This window comes from Helianthus annuus, unplaced genomic scaffold, assembly GCF_002127325.2.
Source record: "Helianthus annuus cultivar XRQ/B unplaced genomic scaffold, HanXRQr2.0-SUNRISE HanXRQChr00c151, whole genome shotgun sequence".
NCBI classification, from domain to species: Eukaryota; Viridiplantae; Streptophyta; class Magnoliopsida; order Asterales; family Asteraceae; genus Helianthus; species Helianthus annuus.
In genome coordinates, this window is record NW_023395667.1 from 1 (window position 1) to 14,764 (window position 14,764).

The 14,764-nt window shown below is 43.4% G+C and overlaps 1 protein-coding gene across 1 annotated transcript; it reads right to left on the minus strand.

The window, feature by feature from the left end:
* Positions 1-11,134: 11,134 nt before the first annotated feature.
* Positions 11,135-13,465, minus strand: LOC110943744 (serine/threonine-protein phosphatase 7 long form homolog). Its single transcript, XM_022185479.2, has 4 exons — positions 12,615-13,465; positions 12,448-12,535; positions 11,930-12,376; positions 11,135-11,806 (listed from the first exon to the last, which is right to left on the minus strand). The coding sequence occupies exons 1-4, from the start codon at positions 13,463-13,465 to the stop codon at positions 11,135-11,137; spliced, it is 2,058 nt and encodes a 685-aa protein (XP_022041171.1).
* Between the last annotated feature and the right edge of the window lie 1,299 nt (positions 13,466-14,764).

The window sequence follows — 14,764 nt, forward strand, 5'->3', positions numbered from 1 at the left end:
GGTGATTCCTGCTCGAGTTAGTAGACTAAGTAGGGACTTCAGCTTTGTGGTTCAACTCGTAGTCAAAACATCTCTAAAACATCAACAAACTAACGGGAATAACCAAGTGTTAGGTGAACGGCTAACCATGTCAGAAGCTGGCCGAACGGCTAGGCTGTTCGATCGAACAGCCCAACCGAACGACTATGCCAGCCGATCGGCTAGGCTAACCGATCGACTAGCACTTAGACCCACCAAACTCACAAAGTGTAGTATTGACGAGGTACTGTTCGATCGATCGAGCCACTCGATTGTGATCATTACTGCTCGAATCATGAGATACTATACTTCAAAACACTTAGACTTTTCGAAACCTTGAATGTCACCCGATCGAGCATACCAGCCGATCGAATGACATATTTGAAAACAATGCAATGCTAACCGATCGGTTGGGCTAACCGATCGAACAGCTGTTCGATCGACCAACTTGAAAGGTAGTACAAACCATCATACACAACCACATCCTTCACATCAAAGGAAGAAACAATCCACTTGAAGGAACCAGCCGATCGAGCCAGCCAGCCGATCGAATGGATGTTCGAACGGACTTTCAAACCAATCGAACAGCCCACTCGATCGAACTGCTGTCCGATCGAATGGCCTACTCGATCCAAGTACATTGTTTACTTTTTCCGCGTTACTCATCGTTGTGTTATCAAACTATTCAGGCTAACCTATTCTCAGTGCTCCCTTCAATCCACAACCAACCACTGTGAGTATACTCGATCCCTTTTTGCTTTCAGCACTTTTGGGTGTTACATACGTAATCTATCGAATTCACAAACAACCACAAACTATTTGAACGCTAACCTACTCGCATGTATTACTTGTCTAAATGATTGCTGTTTATTATGTTTACACGTGGAGTGCTATCTGCCTGCTTTAGCAACGTAGTACTATAGTTTGGACTCAGCACCCGTTCACACGGGGGTTGCTAAGGACAATTACTTGCATGGATTACGGTGGTAATCATGTATTGCGAACTGTCTCGGACAGTCAACTTGAAGTCATTGGTATCGATGGTCCCATGTCGATAATTTACATGCATCGTTTGCCCTTGTGTACGTGCTTGGTTATGCGTAAACTATTCGAACTCTATATGCTATATCAAACTTGTGTACTCACCTTTACATTATATGTATTGACTTTATTTTAACGTATGTGACAGGCGTTTAAGCTACTAGCGTGCTAGGGAAGCGAGGCAATAATAAGCTTCTAGGAGCCTGTGACCTTAGGACAGTGTCCACGTACCTGTTCCAGGGCCATAATTATCTGTAGATCTTGTACTGGCACCTGTAGTCAGTAAGATTTACAGTTAGTCGTCTAGAAGTCTTAAGACAATATTTACTTTCGGTCTGTAATAATTAAGAACATGAGTTGTCGGAACAGTTCCCATATTGTTTGGTTGATTTCTATGATAACTTGTTATTATTTGGGACACGGTATGGGACGTGTTATATAACTGAATTGTATGATAGTTGTTGTGGAAACTTCTGAACAATCTGTTTCGCTCAGTGCCGCGCCCCGATGATTCCGCCATCGGTTGGGGTGTGACAGATTGGTATCAGAGCCATAACTATAGGGAATTAGGTTAGACACGATCTAGTCCGGATCGCTGTCTTAGAGACCTAGACTATAGTTAGGAACCAAGAGACCAAGTTTATGTGCTTATTTTATGTTGTTTCCTTCTATTCTATCATTACATCTGAACTCCGAGCCAAATTTTGTAGTTTGGACGGGATTAGGAGTGAAACCCGCAAATTCCTGCCTAAATTACAAATTTTTTTGCCAATTACTTTGTGCTAATTTCTATCAACAAAACAGGGGAAAGTTATACCAAGTTCGGGGCTGAAACCCATAATTTGATGAAAAACTTCCTCTAAATTTTCTTAAAACAAGGAAGAAATTGCTAAGCTAGGGGTGAAACTCTAACCTTGGCAGTTTTTCCGACTTTATTTTATCTCGCCAAGGCAATTGACGGACTCCAACGACCTGAACTCACGAGTATGGCCTAGAATGCGCATGCATAATGCCCAAGAATCGAGGCAGAAACATGTCCCCTAGAGTCGAAAGTGACGACAAGTCAACTGTGAATAGTTAAATTGCCATGGTTAGTCAAAGTCTAGTAGCCGCAGACAATCCATTTTCCGATTTTGAGTGTTGCTTCGTTGATTTTATGTGATTTACCTGTTTACGTGTTTTAAGATTCGTTGGTTACTCCATTTGTTGTCAATCTGCGTGACTTTTGTTGCTATCCTATCTCGATTCGAATCCCTGTTGATGTGATCTAAACGAAACCAGTGTGCTATACTACGCTATACGACTAAGATAGACGATACAATGTGATGCTATCCGATACGCAAAACGAACGACACTCGACTTGTGGTTATAGGTTTCTGTTTTCTGACCGCCTCTGTGATAAAAATGCGTACGTGTTTAGGAAATTAAGTGCTCTATTTGCTTAATTGCTTATGTGCCCTAATTGCTGCTGTGCTTATGTGCCCTAATTGCTTCTGTGTTTATGTGCCTCTATGATTATGTGCTTATGTGATTATATGTGTTACGTGACGAGAGGTGCGACGTGATTCTAAGCTTTAGAGATCTAAGAACGTGTGAGACTCGAATTCGTTGTGTTGAGCCTGTGACGATGTCTATTGCAGACCATGTCGTCATCTGGACAACCTAGATCACGCTCACGTCTTACCCGCCAGGAGAAAAGAGATCGACGTCTGGCTGCTATCATCTCTAAGACCGTGGCTAAAGCCGTCAGTGATGTGTTCGAGAACGCAAGCAAGTCATCTGAGGAATCCCGAACCCTCACGCCCAAAGACTCCAACAAAGCTACTTTTAGCTTCAAACAATTCAAGGCATGTGGGCCAAAAGAGTTTACCGGTGAAGATGGCCCTACGGCTCTGTTTCATTGGTTTGACTCGGTAGAAGTCACCCTTCGTCAAAGCGGATGCCCAGATCACCTCCGTACTCTCAATGCTACCGGTGTCTTCCAGTCGCGAGCCTTGGACTGGTGGACCGCAGAAAGGAACAAGCGCGGGAACGACGCTGCATACGAGCTGACGTGGAAGGAATTGAAAGCGATCATGATGGACGAATTCTGTCCTCCCCACGAACGCCAAAAGTTGGAGGATGAGTTCTGGAGTATCAAGCAAAAGGAGGGAGACAATGCTGGTCTCACCGCCCGTTTCAAACAACTGAGCATTATCTGTCCAGACCAGGTCAAGACTCCCGAGATGACCATCAAGAAATACATCCGTGCTCTTCCGGATTGTATTGCAGATTATGTGTTCGCCGCCAAACCCGCATCAATCGAGGAAACCTACCTACTCGCTGCTGAGATTAACGACAAGCGAGTTAAGTCTGGTGTCTGGGATAAGCCATCCAAGTCGTTGCATCAAGTTACTGCCGCATCAACCGACAACCCTACTGCTCAAGCTTCCAAGTCCTCGAGAAGAAGAAAGAAGAACAAGGGTTGTGCCGCCGCAACCAATGCTGCTCCTCTTCAGTCAGTACCGCCGCAACAGCAACAACCACAGCGCACTGCGCCAGTGATCAATGCGCCGCCAGCAAAGCGTGCGTACACCGGCCCCCACCCACTCTGTGCTACATGTTCTTATCATCACCCGGTGGGTGTGGCCTGCCGTTTCTGTGTCCACTGCAACGTCTACGGGCATTTCACTGCGAGTTGTCGCTATGGTCCCCGTCAAGCTCAAGCTCAAGCCGCTGTTAACCAAGCCCTGCTACCTGCTCCTCAAGCTCCTCAAGCTGCACAGGCCCCGGCAAACAATGTTCGGACCTGCTTTGCATGTGGTGACCCTAACCACTTCGCAAACCGGTGCCCGAACAGGGTGGTGAAACAAGAAGCTCAACAACCCCAGCAACAACAACAGCAGCCTCAACAACAAGCCGCTCACGCCAGAACTTTCAACATCAACGCACGCCAGGCTCAAGCTGATAACAACGTGGTCAATGGTACGTTCCTTGTGAATGGTATATATGCATCATGTTTGTTTGATACTGGAGCCGATAACTGCTTTGTGTCATTTGAATTTGAAAAGCTTCTTAGACGTAAGCGCTCTTATCTTTCGACACCCTTCGAAGTAGAAGTCGCTACCGGAAGAACCATTGCTGTCAATTCTGTGCTCCGTGATTGTACTCTCGAGCTCAACAATCATATATTCCCGATTAATCTCATTCCAATGCAACTCGGAAGTTTCGATGTCATAGTAGGCATGGACTTTCTTCGTGAAAACCATGCTGAAGTTGTGTGTGCTGATAAGATGATTCGTTTTGTGCTAGCTAGTGGTGATATTCTATGTGTTTATGGTGAAACTACTGCGAAAGATCTCAAGCTCATGTCCTGTCTTCAAGCTCGCAAATATCTCCGCAAGGAATATCGAGCCTTCTTGGCCAACATTGTTGTAGCAGAGACGGACAAGAAAAAGAAAGTTGAAGTCAAGGATGTTCCTGTTGTCCGAGAATTTCCTCAGGTGTTCCCTAATGATCTTCCTGGATTACCTCCAAGTCGTGATATCGACTTTCGAATCGACCTTATTCCAGGAGCCAACCCAGTGGCCAAAGCTCCGTATCGACTCGCTCCATCTGAGATGCGAGAACTCTCAAACCAACTCCAAGAGTTACTTGAAAAAGGCTTCATTCGCCCGAGCACTTCTCCATGGGGCGCACCAGTCCTTTTCGTCAAAAAGAAGGACGGGTCGTTCCGAATGTGCATCGATTACCGGGAATTGAACAAGCTGACCATCAAGAACCGATACCCCTTACCAAGAATCGATGATCTGTTTGACCAACTACAAGGTGCTCAGTGTTTCTCCAAGATTGATCTACGTTCAGGCTACCATCAGTTGCGGATTCAAGAGGAAGACATACCCAAAACCGCATTTCGAACCCGATACGGCCACTACGAATTTGTTGTCATGCCTTTTGGTTTGACCAACGCACCCGCGGTCTTTATGGATCTGATGAATCGCGTGTGTAAACCGTTCTTAGATCGTTTCGTCATTGTATTTATCGACGATGTCCTGATCTATTCCAGATCGAGGGCCGAACATGCGCAGCATTTGCGGTTGGTTCTCGAGTTGCTTCAGGGAAACCAACTCTACGCCAAATTCTCCAAGTGTGAGTTCTGGTTGGAGGAGGTTCAATTTCTGGGTCATATTGTGAATAGTCGGGGTATACACGTTGATCCTGCAAAGATTGAGGCAGTCAAGGGATGGGTTACGCCAAGGAATCCGTCAGAAGTTCGCTCTTTTCTCGGATTAGCTGGTTACTACCGGCGATTCATCGAAGGATTCTCAAAGATTGCTGTACCGCTTACCTCCCTTACTCATAAAGACAAGCCTTTTGTGTGGGGAACCGCGCAGGAGACTGCTTTCCAAACCCTCAAACACATGCTGTGCCATGCACCAGTTCTTACACTGCCGGACGGAAGCGATGACTTCGTTGTCTATTGTGATGCTTCAAACCTTGGACTTGGCTGTGTTCTCATGCAACGAGACAAGGTTATAGCTTACGCATCTCGACAGCTCAAAATCCACGAGAAGAACTATACAACCCATGACCTCGAGCTAGGCGCAGTTGTCTTTGCCTTAAAGATTTGGCGACACTACCTGTATGGTACAAAGTGTACGATCTTCACCGATCACAAGAGCCTACAACATATCTTTAACCAGAGGGAGCTCAATATGCGTCAACGCCGATGGGTAGAACTTCTCAATGATTACGACTGTGAGATCCGTTATCACCCAGGCAAGGCAAATGTAGTTGCAGACGCCCTCAGCAGAAAGAATTACGTGATAGGTGTTCGAAACATCCAGGCTCAGTATAACCTCGAAGCTCTCATCCGCGAAGCACAACACGCTTGCTTTAACGAGCGTACGTTGAAGAAAGAACGAATCTATCACGATGGAACTCAGCTCGTGAGCAAAGCCAACGGGATATTCTATTATCTGGACCGAATCTGGGTTCCGAGGAGGACAGATTTGCGAAAGATCATCATGAACGAAGCCCACAAATCCCGATATTCCATTCATCCCGGTGCGGACAAAATGTACCAGGACCTTCGCTACAAATACTGGTGGCCTGGGATGAAAAGGGATATTGCCCTTTATGTTGGTAGCTGTTTAACTTGTGCAAGAGTCAAGGCTGAACACCAAAGACCGTCAGGCTTACTCGAACAACCGCCGATACCCGTATGGAAGTGGGAAAGCATAGCTATGGATTTCATAACTAAGCTTCCGACCACGCCATCAGGTCACGACAGTATTTGGGTTATAGTCGACCGTCTAACCAAATCAGCCCACTTTCTGCCAATACGAGAAGACTATAAGGTGGCCAAGCTAGCCCAAATCTACACCGACGAGATCATTAAGAATCATGGTACGCCTCGAGACATCATTTCGGATCGCGATGCTCGGTTTACATCGAGATTGTGGGAAACTTTTCAAGCAGCTCTGGGTACGACGCTGAATTTGAGTACCGCATTCCACCCGCAAACCGACGGGCAGACTGAAAGAACGATTCGTACTATTGAAGACATGCTCCGTGCGTGTGTTATCGATTTTGGTGGTAGTTGGAGCAAACACCTACCACTAGTCGAATTTTCGTATAATAATAGCTATCACTCCAGCATCGAAATGGCACCTTTCGAAGCCTTGTATGGTAGGAGATGTCGCTCGCCTATTGTATGGCACGAGGTCGGTCATTCACAATTGACTGGGCCCGAGATTCTGCAAGAAACGACTGACAAGATCCACCAGATAAGGGAAAACTTGGTAAAGGCCCGGGATAGACAAAAGATGTACGCCGATAAACGACGCAGGCCCCGCGAATTTGCAGTTGGCGACTACGTGCTCCTAAAGGTATCACCTTGGAAGGGAGTAGTCCGATTCGGCAAAAGAGGGAAACTTGCGCCTCGATTTGTTGGACCTTTTAAGATTCTGGAAAGGATCGGTAAAGTTGCCTACAAACTTGAATTACCGGAGGAACTCAGCAATGTCCACCCGACTTTTCATATTTCAAACCTTCGAAAATGCGTAGCCGATCACGACGCAATAATACCACTCGACGATCTTCAGGTCAATGAGACGCTACATTTCGTGGAAAGGCCTGTCGAAATCAGGGACCGACAGACCAAGCAACTCAGACGCTCTCGCATTCCTATTGTAAAAGTACGATGGGAAGGCAAACGAGGCGCGGAGTTCACTTGGGAACTGGAAAGTGATATGAAGGCCAAGTACCCGCAGTTGTTCAGATAGATCTGAAGCGTCATATAGGTAAAATCACACGGCGATGTACGGTTCTCGGCCTAATTTCGGGACGAAATTCCCTAAAGGAGGGGAGACTGTAACACCCCGTGTTTTCCAAAAGTCAAAGTCAAAGTCAAGTGTTGACTGTTATTGGAATTAAAGATTAATAAAGATTAATTTCATTTTAGTTTCATTTTGATTTTCGTATTATTTGGAGTAAGTGTTGTATAATCAAACTAATCGGACGATAATCGAACTGTGAATCAACGACCGACTGTGAATGATAGGAAGTAACAACGCAATAAAGCTAGTCAATCAATAATCAAGCTAATCGAATCAATCATTGAACTCAAGTGTGGATAATTTTAATGCTTTTATACGTGTGTGTGTGCCTTATGTGTTACTTGTGCATGTTTACTTTTATGTTAAAGTGTGTGGTGAATCAATCAAATCAATCCAGAATCAAAGGTGAATCAAACTCAATGGAAATCGAACCCGAAACGGTTGTAAGGATGCTTGTATGTTAGATATAGTAGTTGGAACTAAAAGTAATTTGATTAGGAATTCTATCATTCTCAAATCATCGTTCATCGAAGTCGAAATATCAAAAATCGTCGCGAAACACTCAAAACCAGGCAAGCCGATCGAACAGGGCAACCTGATCGAACAGGCTAGCCGATCGAACAGGGCAACCTGATCGAACAGGCTAGCCAATCGAACAGGGCAACCTGATCGAACAGGCTAGCCGATCGAACAGACTGTTCGATCGGACAGCTGCTCGATCAGGGATGCTGTTCGATCAGCTGACCCTTTCCTCTTTTGGAAGCCTATAAATAGGGCTGTCTTTGTCAACCTTTCCACTTTTGGAAAAGCTCTGACCGACCAGCCTCTTCTTCTCACTAAATCTCAGATTTCTCTCAAACCGGTAAGTATTTCGCTCTAATCCTTGTACGTTTTTGCTCATTAATCGATTCTCCATCTTTCTATCTTTCAAAATCTGAATTTCAACCATGAAATCACCAAGATCTAGGTGTTCTTGAGTGATGTCATCATGGTGTTCTTGGTGTTCATCAAGAACTTCATGTTCTTGACTTCATTCAACCATGAATAAGCTAGATCTAACCGATTTCCACATCAATAACTTAAAATCTTCCAAAGATCTTAACATTTCACGGTGGAAAAGGATTGGAAGATGGGTTTTCATCTATCTTTCAACTCTTTTACACTCAAAAAGGTGAAAACGAGACTTGAACCGATTTACAAACCATTCTAAACAAACACATGGTTCAAGATTCGGGTTCTACCGAGAGATATACCGATTTCGGGTTAAACGTTAAACTTAAGTTCCAAACCGTCTCTGGCCGAGCTTGGGTGATTCCTGCTCGAGTCGGTAGACTAAGTAGGGACTTCAGTTTTGTGGTTCAACTCGTAGTCAAAACATCTCTAAAACATCAACAACTAACGGGAATAACCAAGTGTTAGGTGAACGGCTAACCATGTCAGAAGCTGGCCGAACGGCTAGGCTGTTCGATCGAACAGCCCAACCGAACGACTATGCCAGCCGATCGGCTAGGCTAACCGATCGACTAGCACTTAGACCCACCAAACTCACAAAGTGTAGTATTGACGAGGTACTGTTCGATCGATCGAGCCACTCGATTGTGATCATTACTGCTCGAATCATGAGATACTATACTTCAAAACACTTAGACTTTTCGAAACCTTGGAATGTCACCCGATCGAGCATACCAGCCGATCGAATGACATATTTGAAAACAATGCAATGCTAACCGATCGGTTGGGCTAACCGATCGAACAGCTGTTCGATCGACCAACTTGAAAGGTAGTACAAACCATCATACACAACCACATCCTTCACATCAAAGGAAGAAACAATCCACTTGAAGGAACCAGCCGATCGAGCCAGCCAGCCGATCGAATGGATGTTCGAACGGACTTTCAAACCAATCGAACAGCCCACTCGATCGAACTGCTGTCCGATCGAATGGCCTACTCGATCCAAGTACATTGTTTACTTTTTCCGCGTTACTCATCGTTGTGTTATCAAACTATGCAGGCTAACCTATTCTCAGTGCTCCCTTCAATCCACAACCAACCACTGTGAGTATACTCGATCCCTTTTTGCTTTCAGCACTTTTGGGTGTTACATACGTAATCTATCGAATTCACAAACAACACAAACTATTTGAACGCTAACCTACTCGCATGTATTACTTGTCTAAATGATTGCTGTTTATTATGTTTACACGTGGAGTGCTATCTGCCTGCTTTAGCAACGTAGTACTATAGTTTGGACTCAGCACCCGTTCACACGGGGGTTGCTAAGGACAATTACTTGCATGGATTACGGTGGTAATCATGTATTGCGAACTGTCTCGGACAGTCAACTTGAAGTCATTGGTATCGATGGTCCCATGTCGATAATTTACATGCATCGTTTGCCCTTGTGTACGTGCTTGGTTATGCGTAAACTATTCGAACTCTATATGCTATATCAAACTTGTGTACTCACCTTTACATTATATGTATTGACTTTATTTTAACGTATGTGACAGGCGTTTAAGCTACTAGCGTGCTAGGGAAGCGAGGCAATAATAAGCTTCTAGGAGCCTGTGACCTTAGGACAGTGTCCACGTACCTGTTCCAGGGCCATAATTATCTGTAGATCTTGTACTGGCACCTGTAGTCAGTAAGATTTACAGTTAGTCGTCTAGAAGTCTTAAGACAATATTTACTTTCGGTCTGTAATAATTAAGAACATGAGTTGTCGGAACAGTTCCCATATTGTTTGGTTGATTTCTATGATAACTTGTTATTATTTGGGACACGGTATGGGACGTGTTATATAACTGAATTGTATGATAGTTGTTGTGGAAACTTCTGAACAATCTGTTTCGCTCAGTGCCGCGCCCCGATGATTCCGCCATCGGTTGGGGTGTGACACAAATAATCAACATCCCAAAATGGAGGATATGGTTCCTTCCTTCCAACCATGTCTAACGCCCTTAAACAGTCCTTCGTGTAACACACATCTTCATAAAATTGCGGGGGTAACACCGTCCAAGGCAATTTCTTAGACGGGTTTTTTAAAATTTTGGACTGTCTAAGATGCATTAGCCTTAAGGTCCACGCTTCAACATGCTGCAGAATGATACAAATAAATATAGTCAGTGCTTGGTATGGGATTAATATAATAACAAATATATCTTTGTAAGCTTACAAGGTCATTTAGGCAACCGTTAGACTCGTAGCCTAAAAGGCTACCCCAGAAGTTTCTATGTAGCGGTTTTTCACCTAAGAAGCGAGAATAGCAAAATGGAGAATCCCCGTTGCGGTAAAACTCTTCAACATCAGTTGACCATTTCCCGGACTCATCTGTTGGAACACCAAAAAAAGTACCTTCTACATGATTTTCGACCGGTTTTGCCAGCGACTTATGCGAGGACGACCCGGGGTTATGTTGGATAACGTTTCGGGTAAGAGAATCAGAAGACGAGGTGTTGGACCGGCTGGTTTGACGCCTTAACTTATTTAGTATCATACTTGACATTTTCGGGACGGGAAGCGGATTATGTTGTTCTTCGGAAACTTGCTTGTCACGACGTTGTGCCATGGTTGAGTAATATGAGTCAAGTTTTGTGTGGTTATGAGATGGGAAAGTGGGGGTGTATTTATAGTGGTATGAAATACAAGAAAATTTCAACAACTTAATATTTCAAATACTTACAAAATAAAGGAAAGTACCAACATAATATTAAAACATAATACTGACAAAATAAAGGGAAGGTACAACAAACTTAGTTGGGTGGGGGTGGATGATTAAATAGGTTCAAATCTAAATCAAGTCCCCATTCCAAGGGAGTGGGTTCTACATTTGAGTAATTTGCATGAGGATCTTCCGAACTTTGATGTGGTGGAAAATAATTGAAGTCACCCTGCGTATCCGGAAAAAACGTCAACATTTGTGATGCGGGGGTTGTATACATCGGGGGATTATTTTGGACATTCGACGTATATATTTGGTTGTCAGTAACCACAGTATTAACGTCCCCACCGATAAGGTCGGATATTCTATTAGCAGCCCAAAAATCTGGGTGGTCAACATCATTATAAGTTTGATTCACACCCAAATTACCACTTTCGTTCACAAATGAAGCCCCCTTGTTGCCGAGGATACCCCATTGATCATCATTTTGAGTTTCGTTAAAACATGACGGCCCCCCTTGTTCCATATTCATGCACCAATTGGAACCTCCACCCCCGTCAACATGTGAACCTCCTTGTTGACGTTGCCGTCGCCTGCGTAACCTCTGCGGACGAGGAATAGGCGTTAGGTCAACAGGGTCTGTTGTCAAGTGACTCGGATATTGTGAGTATCCTTCTTGCCGTGACATTTCCGTAGCTCGATAAGCGGCAGCTTGGGCCAACTCTAGATCATCACACCGTTGTATTACCCCCATTGCATCCGTCTAAATAAATAAAAAAAAGAGTTAGTTCACAACGTATTAATTTAGACTTTCTAACATGAATAAATCTAAACTAATATATATATATATATATATATATATATATATATATATATATATATATACCAGCATTTGGGCACGAGCCCCATCATCTTGGAAACCACGCATTGGAACTGCCGAAGACCTTGGATTTGTCAAATAGAGCACTGTATGGTTCATGAACCAAGACATATAATCGTCTGCTACCGGATAAGAGGTGATTGTTTCTCCCTCGACAACCGAGTCATGACGATGGTACCAAGCATAAAGATAAACATCGTGTCGTATGGTCCAGTCCCAACCAGTTTTCCCAATCCGGGTCGTTTTATGCAGTCTGGCAAGCTCTTCAACGGTTAATGGTATATTGGGAGGTATATGTTGAACCATGCCAAACTGCCGCATAACCCGTTGCGGGTAATGATGCTCGACAATTTCCCAGTAAATCAGCGGGCATGTGCTCCTCCAACTAGAACTCCCACTAGTGCAAATTTCCGGGAGTCTACCGATAACATCATCGTACGGTGTCCAATTAAACTGCATTAAAAATTCGAATAGTTTAGAAACAACTACATAAAATTATGTGTATTTTCCTATAACTATCGTACCATCTCCTCGCGAACCGACTGAAGTTGAGATCGATAAGATTTAAGACAGTGTGTGGGGGCGTCAACATGATTAAGGTTTCCCTTCCAGCTACAAAAAATAATAAGTGCAAATAATTAATATTATATATTTAAGTTTCTATAATTTACTTAATCAGCTTACAACATACCGAGCAGCTAAAGGCGCGTCGTAATTAAACCGGTGGTAGGGCTCCGGTGCAACACAACGGATCCTCTCCCAGGCCCAGACTTGCAGAATTGACATTGGTCCGCTAACGTTTACGGCATCGGGTGCTGTAGCGTTACACAGGTTTCTGTAGAGACAGCTTAAAACAGCACTGCCCCAGCTAATATTAGCACACGAACTTAAATCCTCTAAGTATTGTGAAAAATGAAGATTAATCCAGTTGTTCGAATTATCTGGAAAAACTGTACAACCTGTTAGATAAAATATTATTAAACGTGCACGTATAATGCACTGATCATCCGTAGCCTCAACTTCAGAAAAAGTAGAATCTAACTCAGCGATAATACGGACAAAACTAATTCGTTTACCGCTGAGTTGATTATTCGTTGGAGTGAACCCAAGCAGGCGTTCACACTTCTCCACAGCCTCAGAAAATTTTAGGGCGTTATCCGCCCCACATACCGGCACCCCCTCAATTGGCAGGCCCCACAAGACGTTAACGTCCTGTAATGTGACAGTTGTTTCCCCCACTGGAAGATGAAACGTGTGGGTTTCAGGCCTCCACCGCTCAACCAACGCCGTTATTAAAGCCTGGTCTATATAACGGTACCCACTATCAAGCAACCCACCAAACCCTGCTTCACGTATATAACCTTCCACACGTGGTCCTATAGGCTTTTGCCTCACCAACTTCCAAAACGAACGATCAGAACGCTTGATGTTTATGGATGATCGGAATTTTTCGGGGTTATTATAAACCTCTAACGCACGGTGTTTCTTGTGTAAAAACAAAACCTCGTTATTGAGAGGACCAGGATTCAACTGATAACTCATTTTTAACTTTGAGATCTTCTTGTGCGTGCTTAAACTAAGGTGAGGTTTTCTTCTTGATGGTTTGTGTGAAACTTTCTTAGCTACGTTTTTTAAGTTTGTATTAATAAACCCCATTGTATGTACGTATATGTAGCAACAAAGGAATCTTGATTCCATTGATGATCTGAAACCTACTATTCTGAATTTTAGGGGTGATTAGATGGATCTGTTTAAGCTACTATTTCCCTTTGCATATCAGAAGGTATGGTTGAAGAGATTACTCTATGATAAAATACATTTTCACTATTTCAAACTTTGTCATTCAATGTGAACCTCCTGCTACACCTTCAAAATTTCAGAAAAGCATTGTGAACCTGCTACACTTTGTCATTTAATTTAAGTTACCAATGTCATGTGAGTGATGGAAGAAAACAAAACTCTGAAAAGCATCCCATGTGAACCTGCTACACCTTCAAACAAAATTCAGCAAAGCTTTTATAAGTATGCTCATCAAATCAGCGAAGATTCTGAAGGTTGTGTAGGAAATCAGCGAGCTTCTCCAACTTTGTTCATGAAATCAGCAAGCTTCTCCAACTTTGTTCATGAAATCAGCGAGCTTTTTGAAGTTTGTTCATGAAATCAGCAAACTTTTTGAAGTTTGTACATGAAATCAGCGAGCTTTTTGAAGTTTGTTCATGAAATCAGCGAACTTTTTGAACTTTGTACATGAAATCAGCGATCTTTGAGTAGTTTGTTCATGAAATCAGCGAGGTTTAAAAGATGTTGAATCAAATCAGCGAACTTATGTTGCTTGTCTGCTATTTGTCATATGTTGCAGCCTTTTTGCAGAATTTCATATGAACTTCGCTGATTTGATGAGCATAGTACCTACTTTCAATCATAATTTTGAAATACACCTAATACCACTCTATATGATCTCAACCCACCTATTTCTGCCAAAAACTCTCTTTCCCATGCGTCTCTCATGCCACATGTTCATTTTTTTTATTGGGTTTAGTGACTTCGCTTCAAAGCATTGGCGCAACATAGTGGGGCCCTCCGAACTTTTCGCTTAGTAGTGGAGAGTATGTAGCTTTCGTATATAAATTTTTGGGTATCTACGTTTTCGACCCCCGTTTTATAGAAATTTTTGGTATATACGTTTTCGACCCCCCGGTTCGAAATCTCAAACTTCACCACTGCTTTAAAGCGCATCTCATGCTTGAAAGGTCGCTAGAAAGACGCGTAAGATGGTTGTTTTAAAAAAGAATTTGGTTAATGGTTAGTTTAGTAATTTTCCCATATTAAACGACCGACTCA

Excerpts from the sequence above, each read along its gene's own strand:
- LOC110943744 (XM_022185479.2), bottom strand. The coding sequence starts at position 13,465 with ATGAGTTATCAGTTGAATCCTGGTCCTCTCAATAACGAGGTTTTGTTT. Across the intron at positions 12,377-12,447 it reads AGTCGGTTCGCGAGGAGATG|TTTAATTGGACACCGTACGA; the intron begins GTACGATAGTTA and ends TTTTTAATGCAG. Across the intron at positions 11,807-11,929 it reads GGGCTCGTGCCCAAATGCTG|ACGGATGCAATGGGGGTAAT; the intron begins GTATATATATAT and ends TTATTTATTTAG.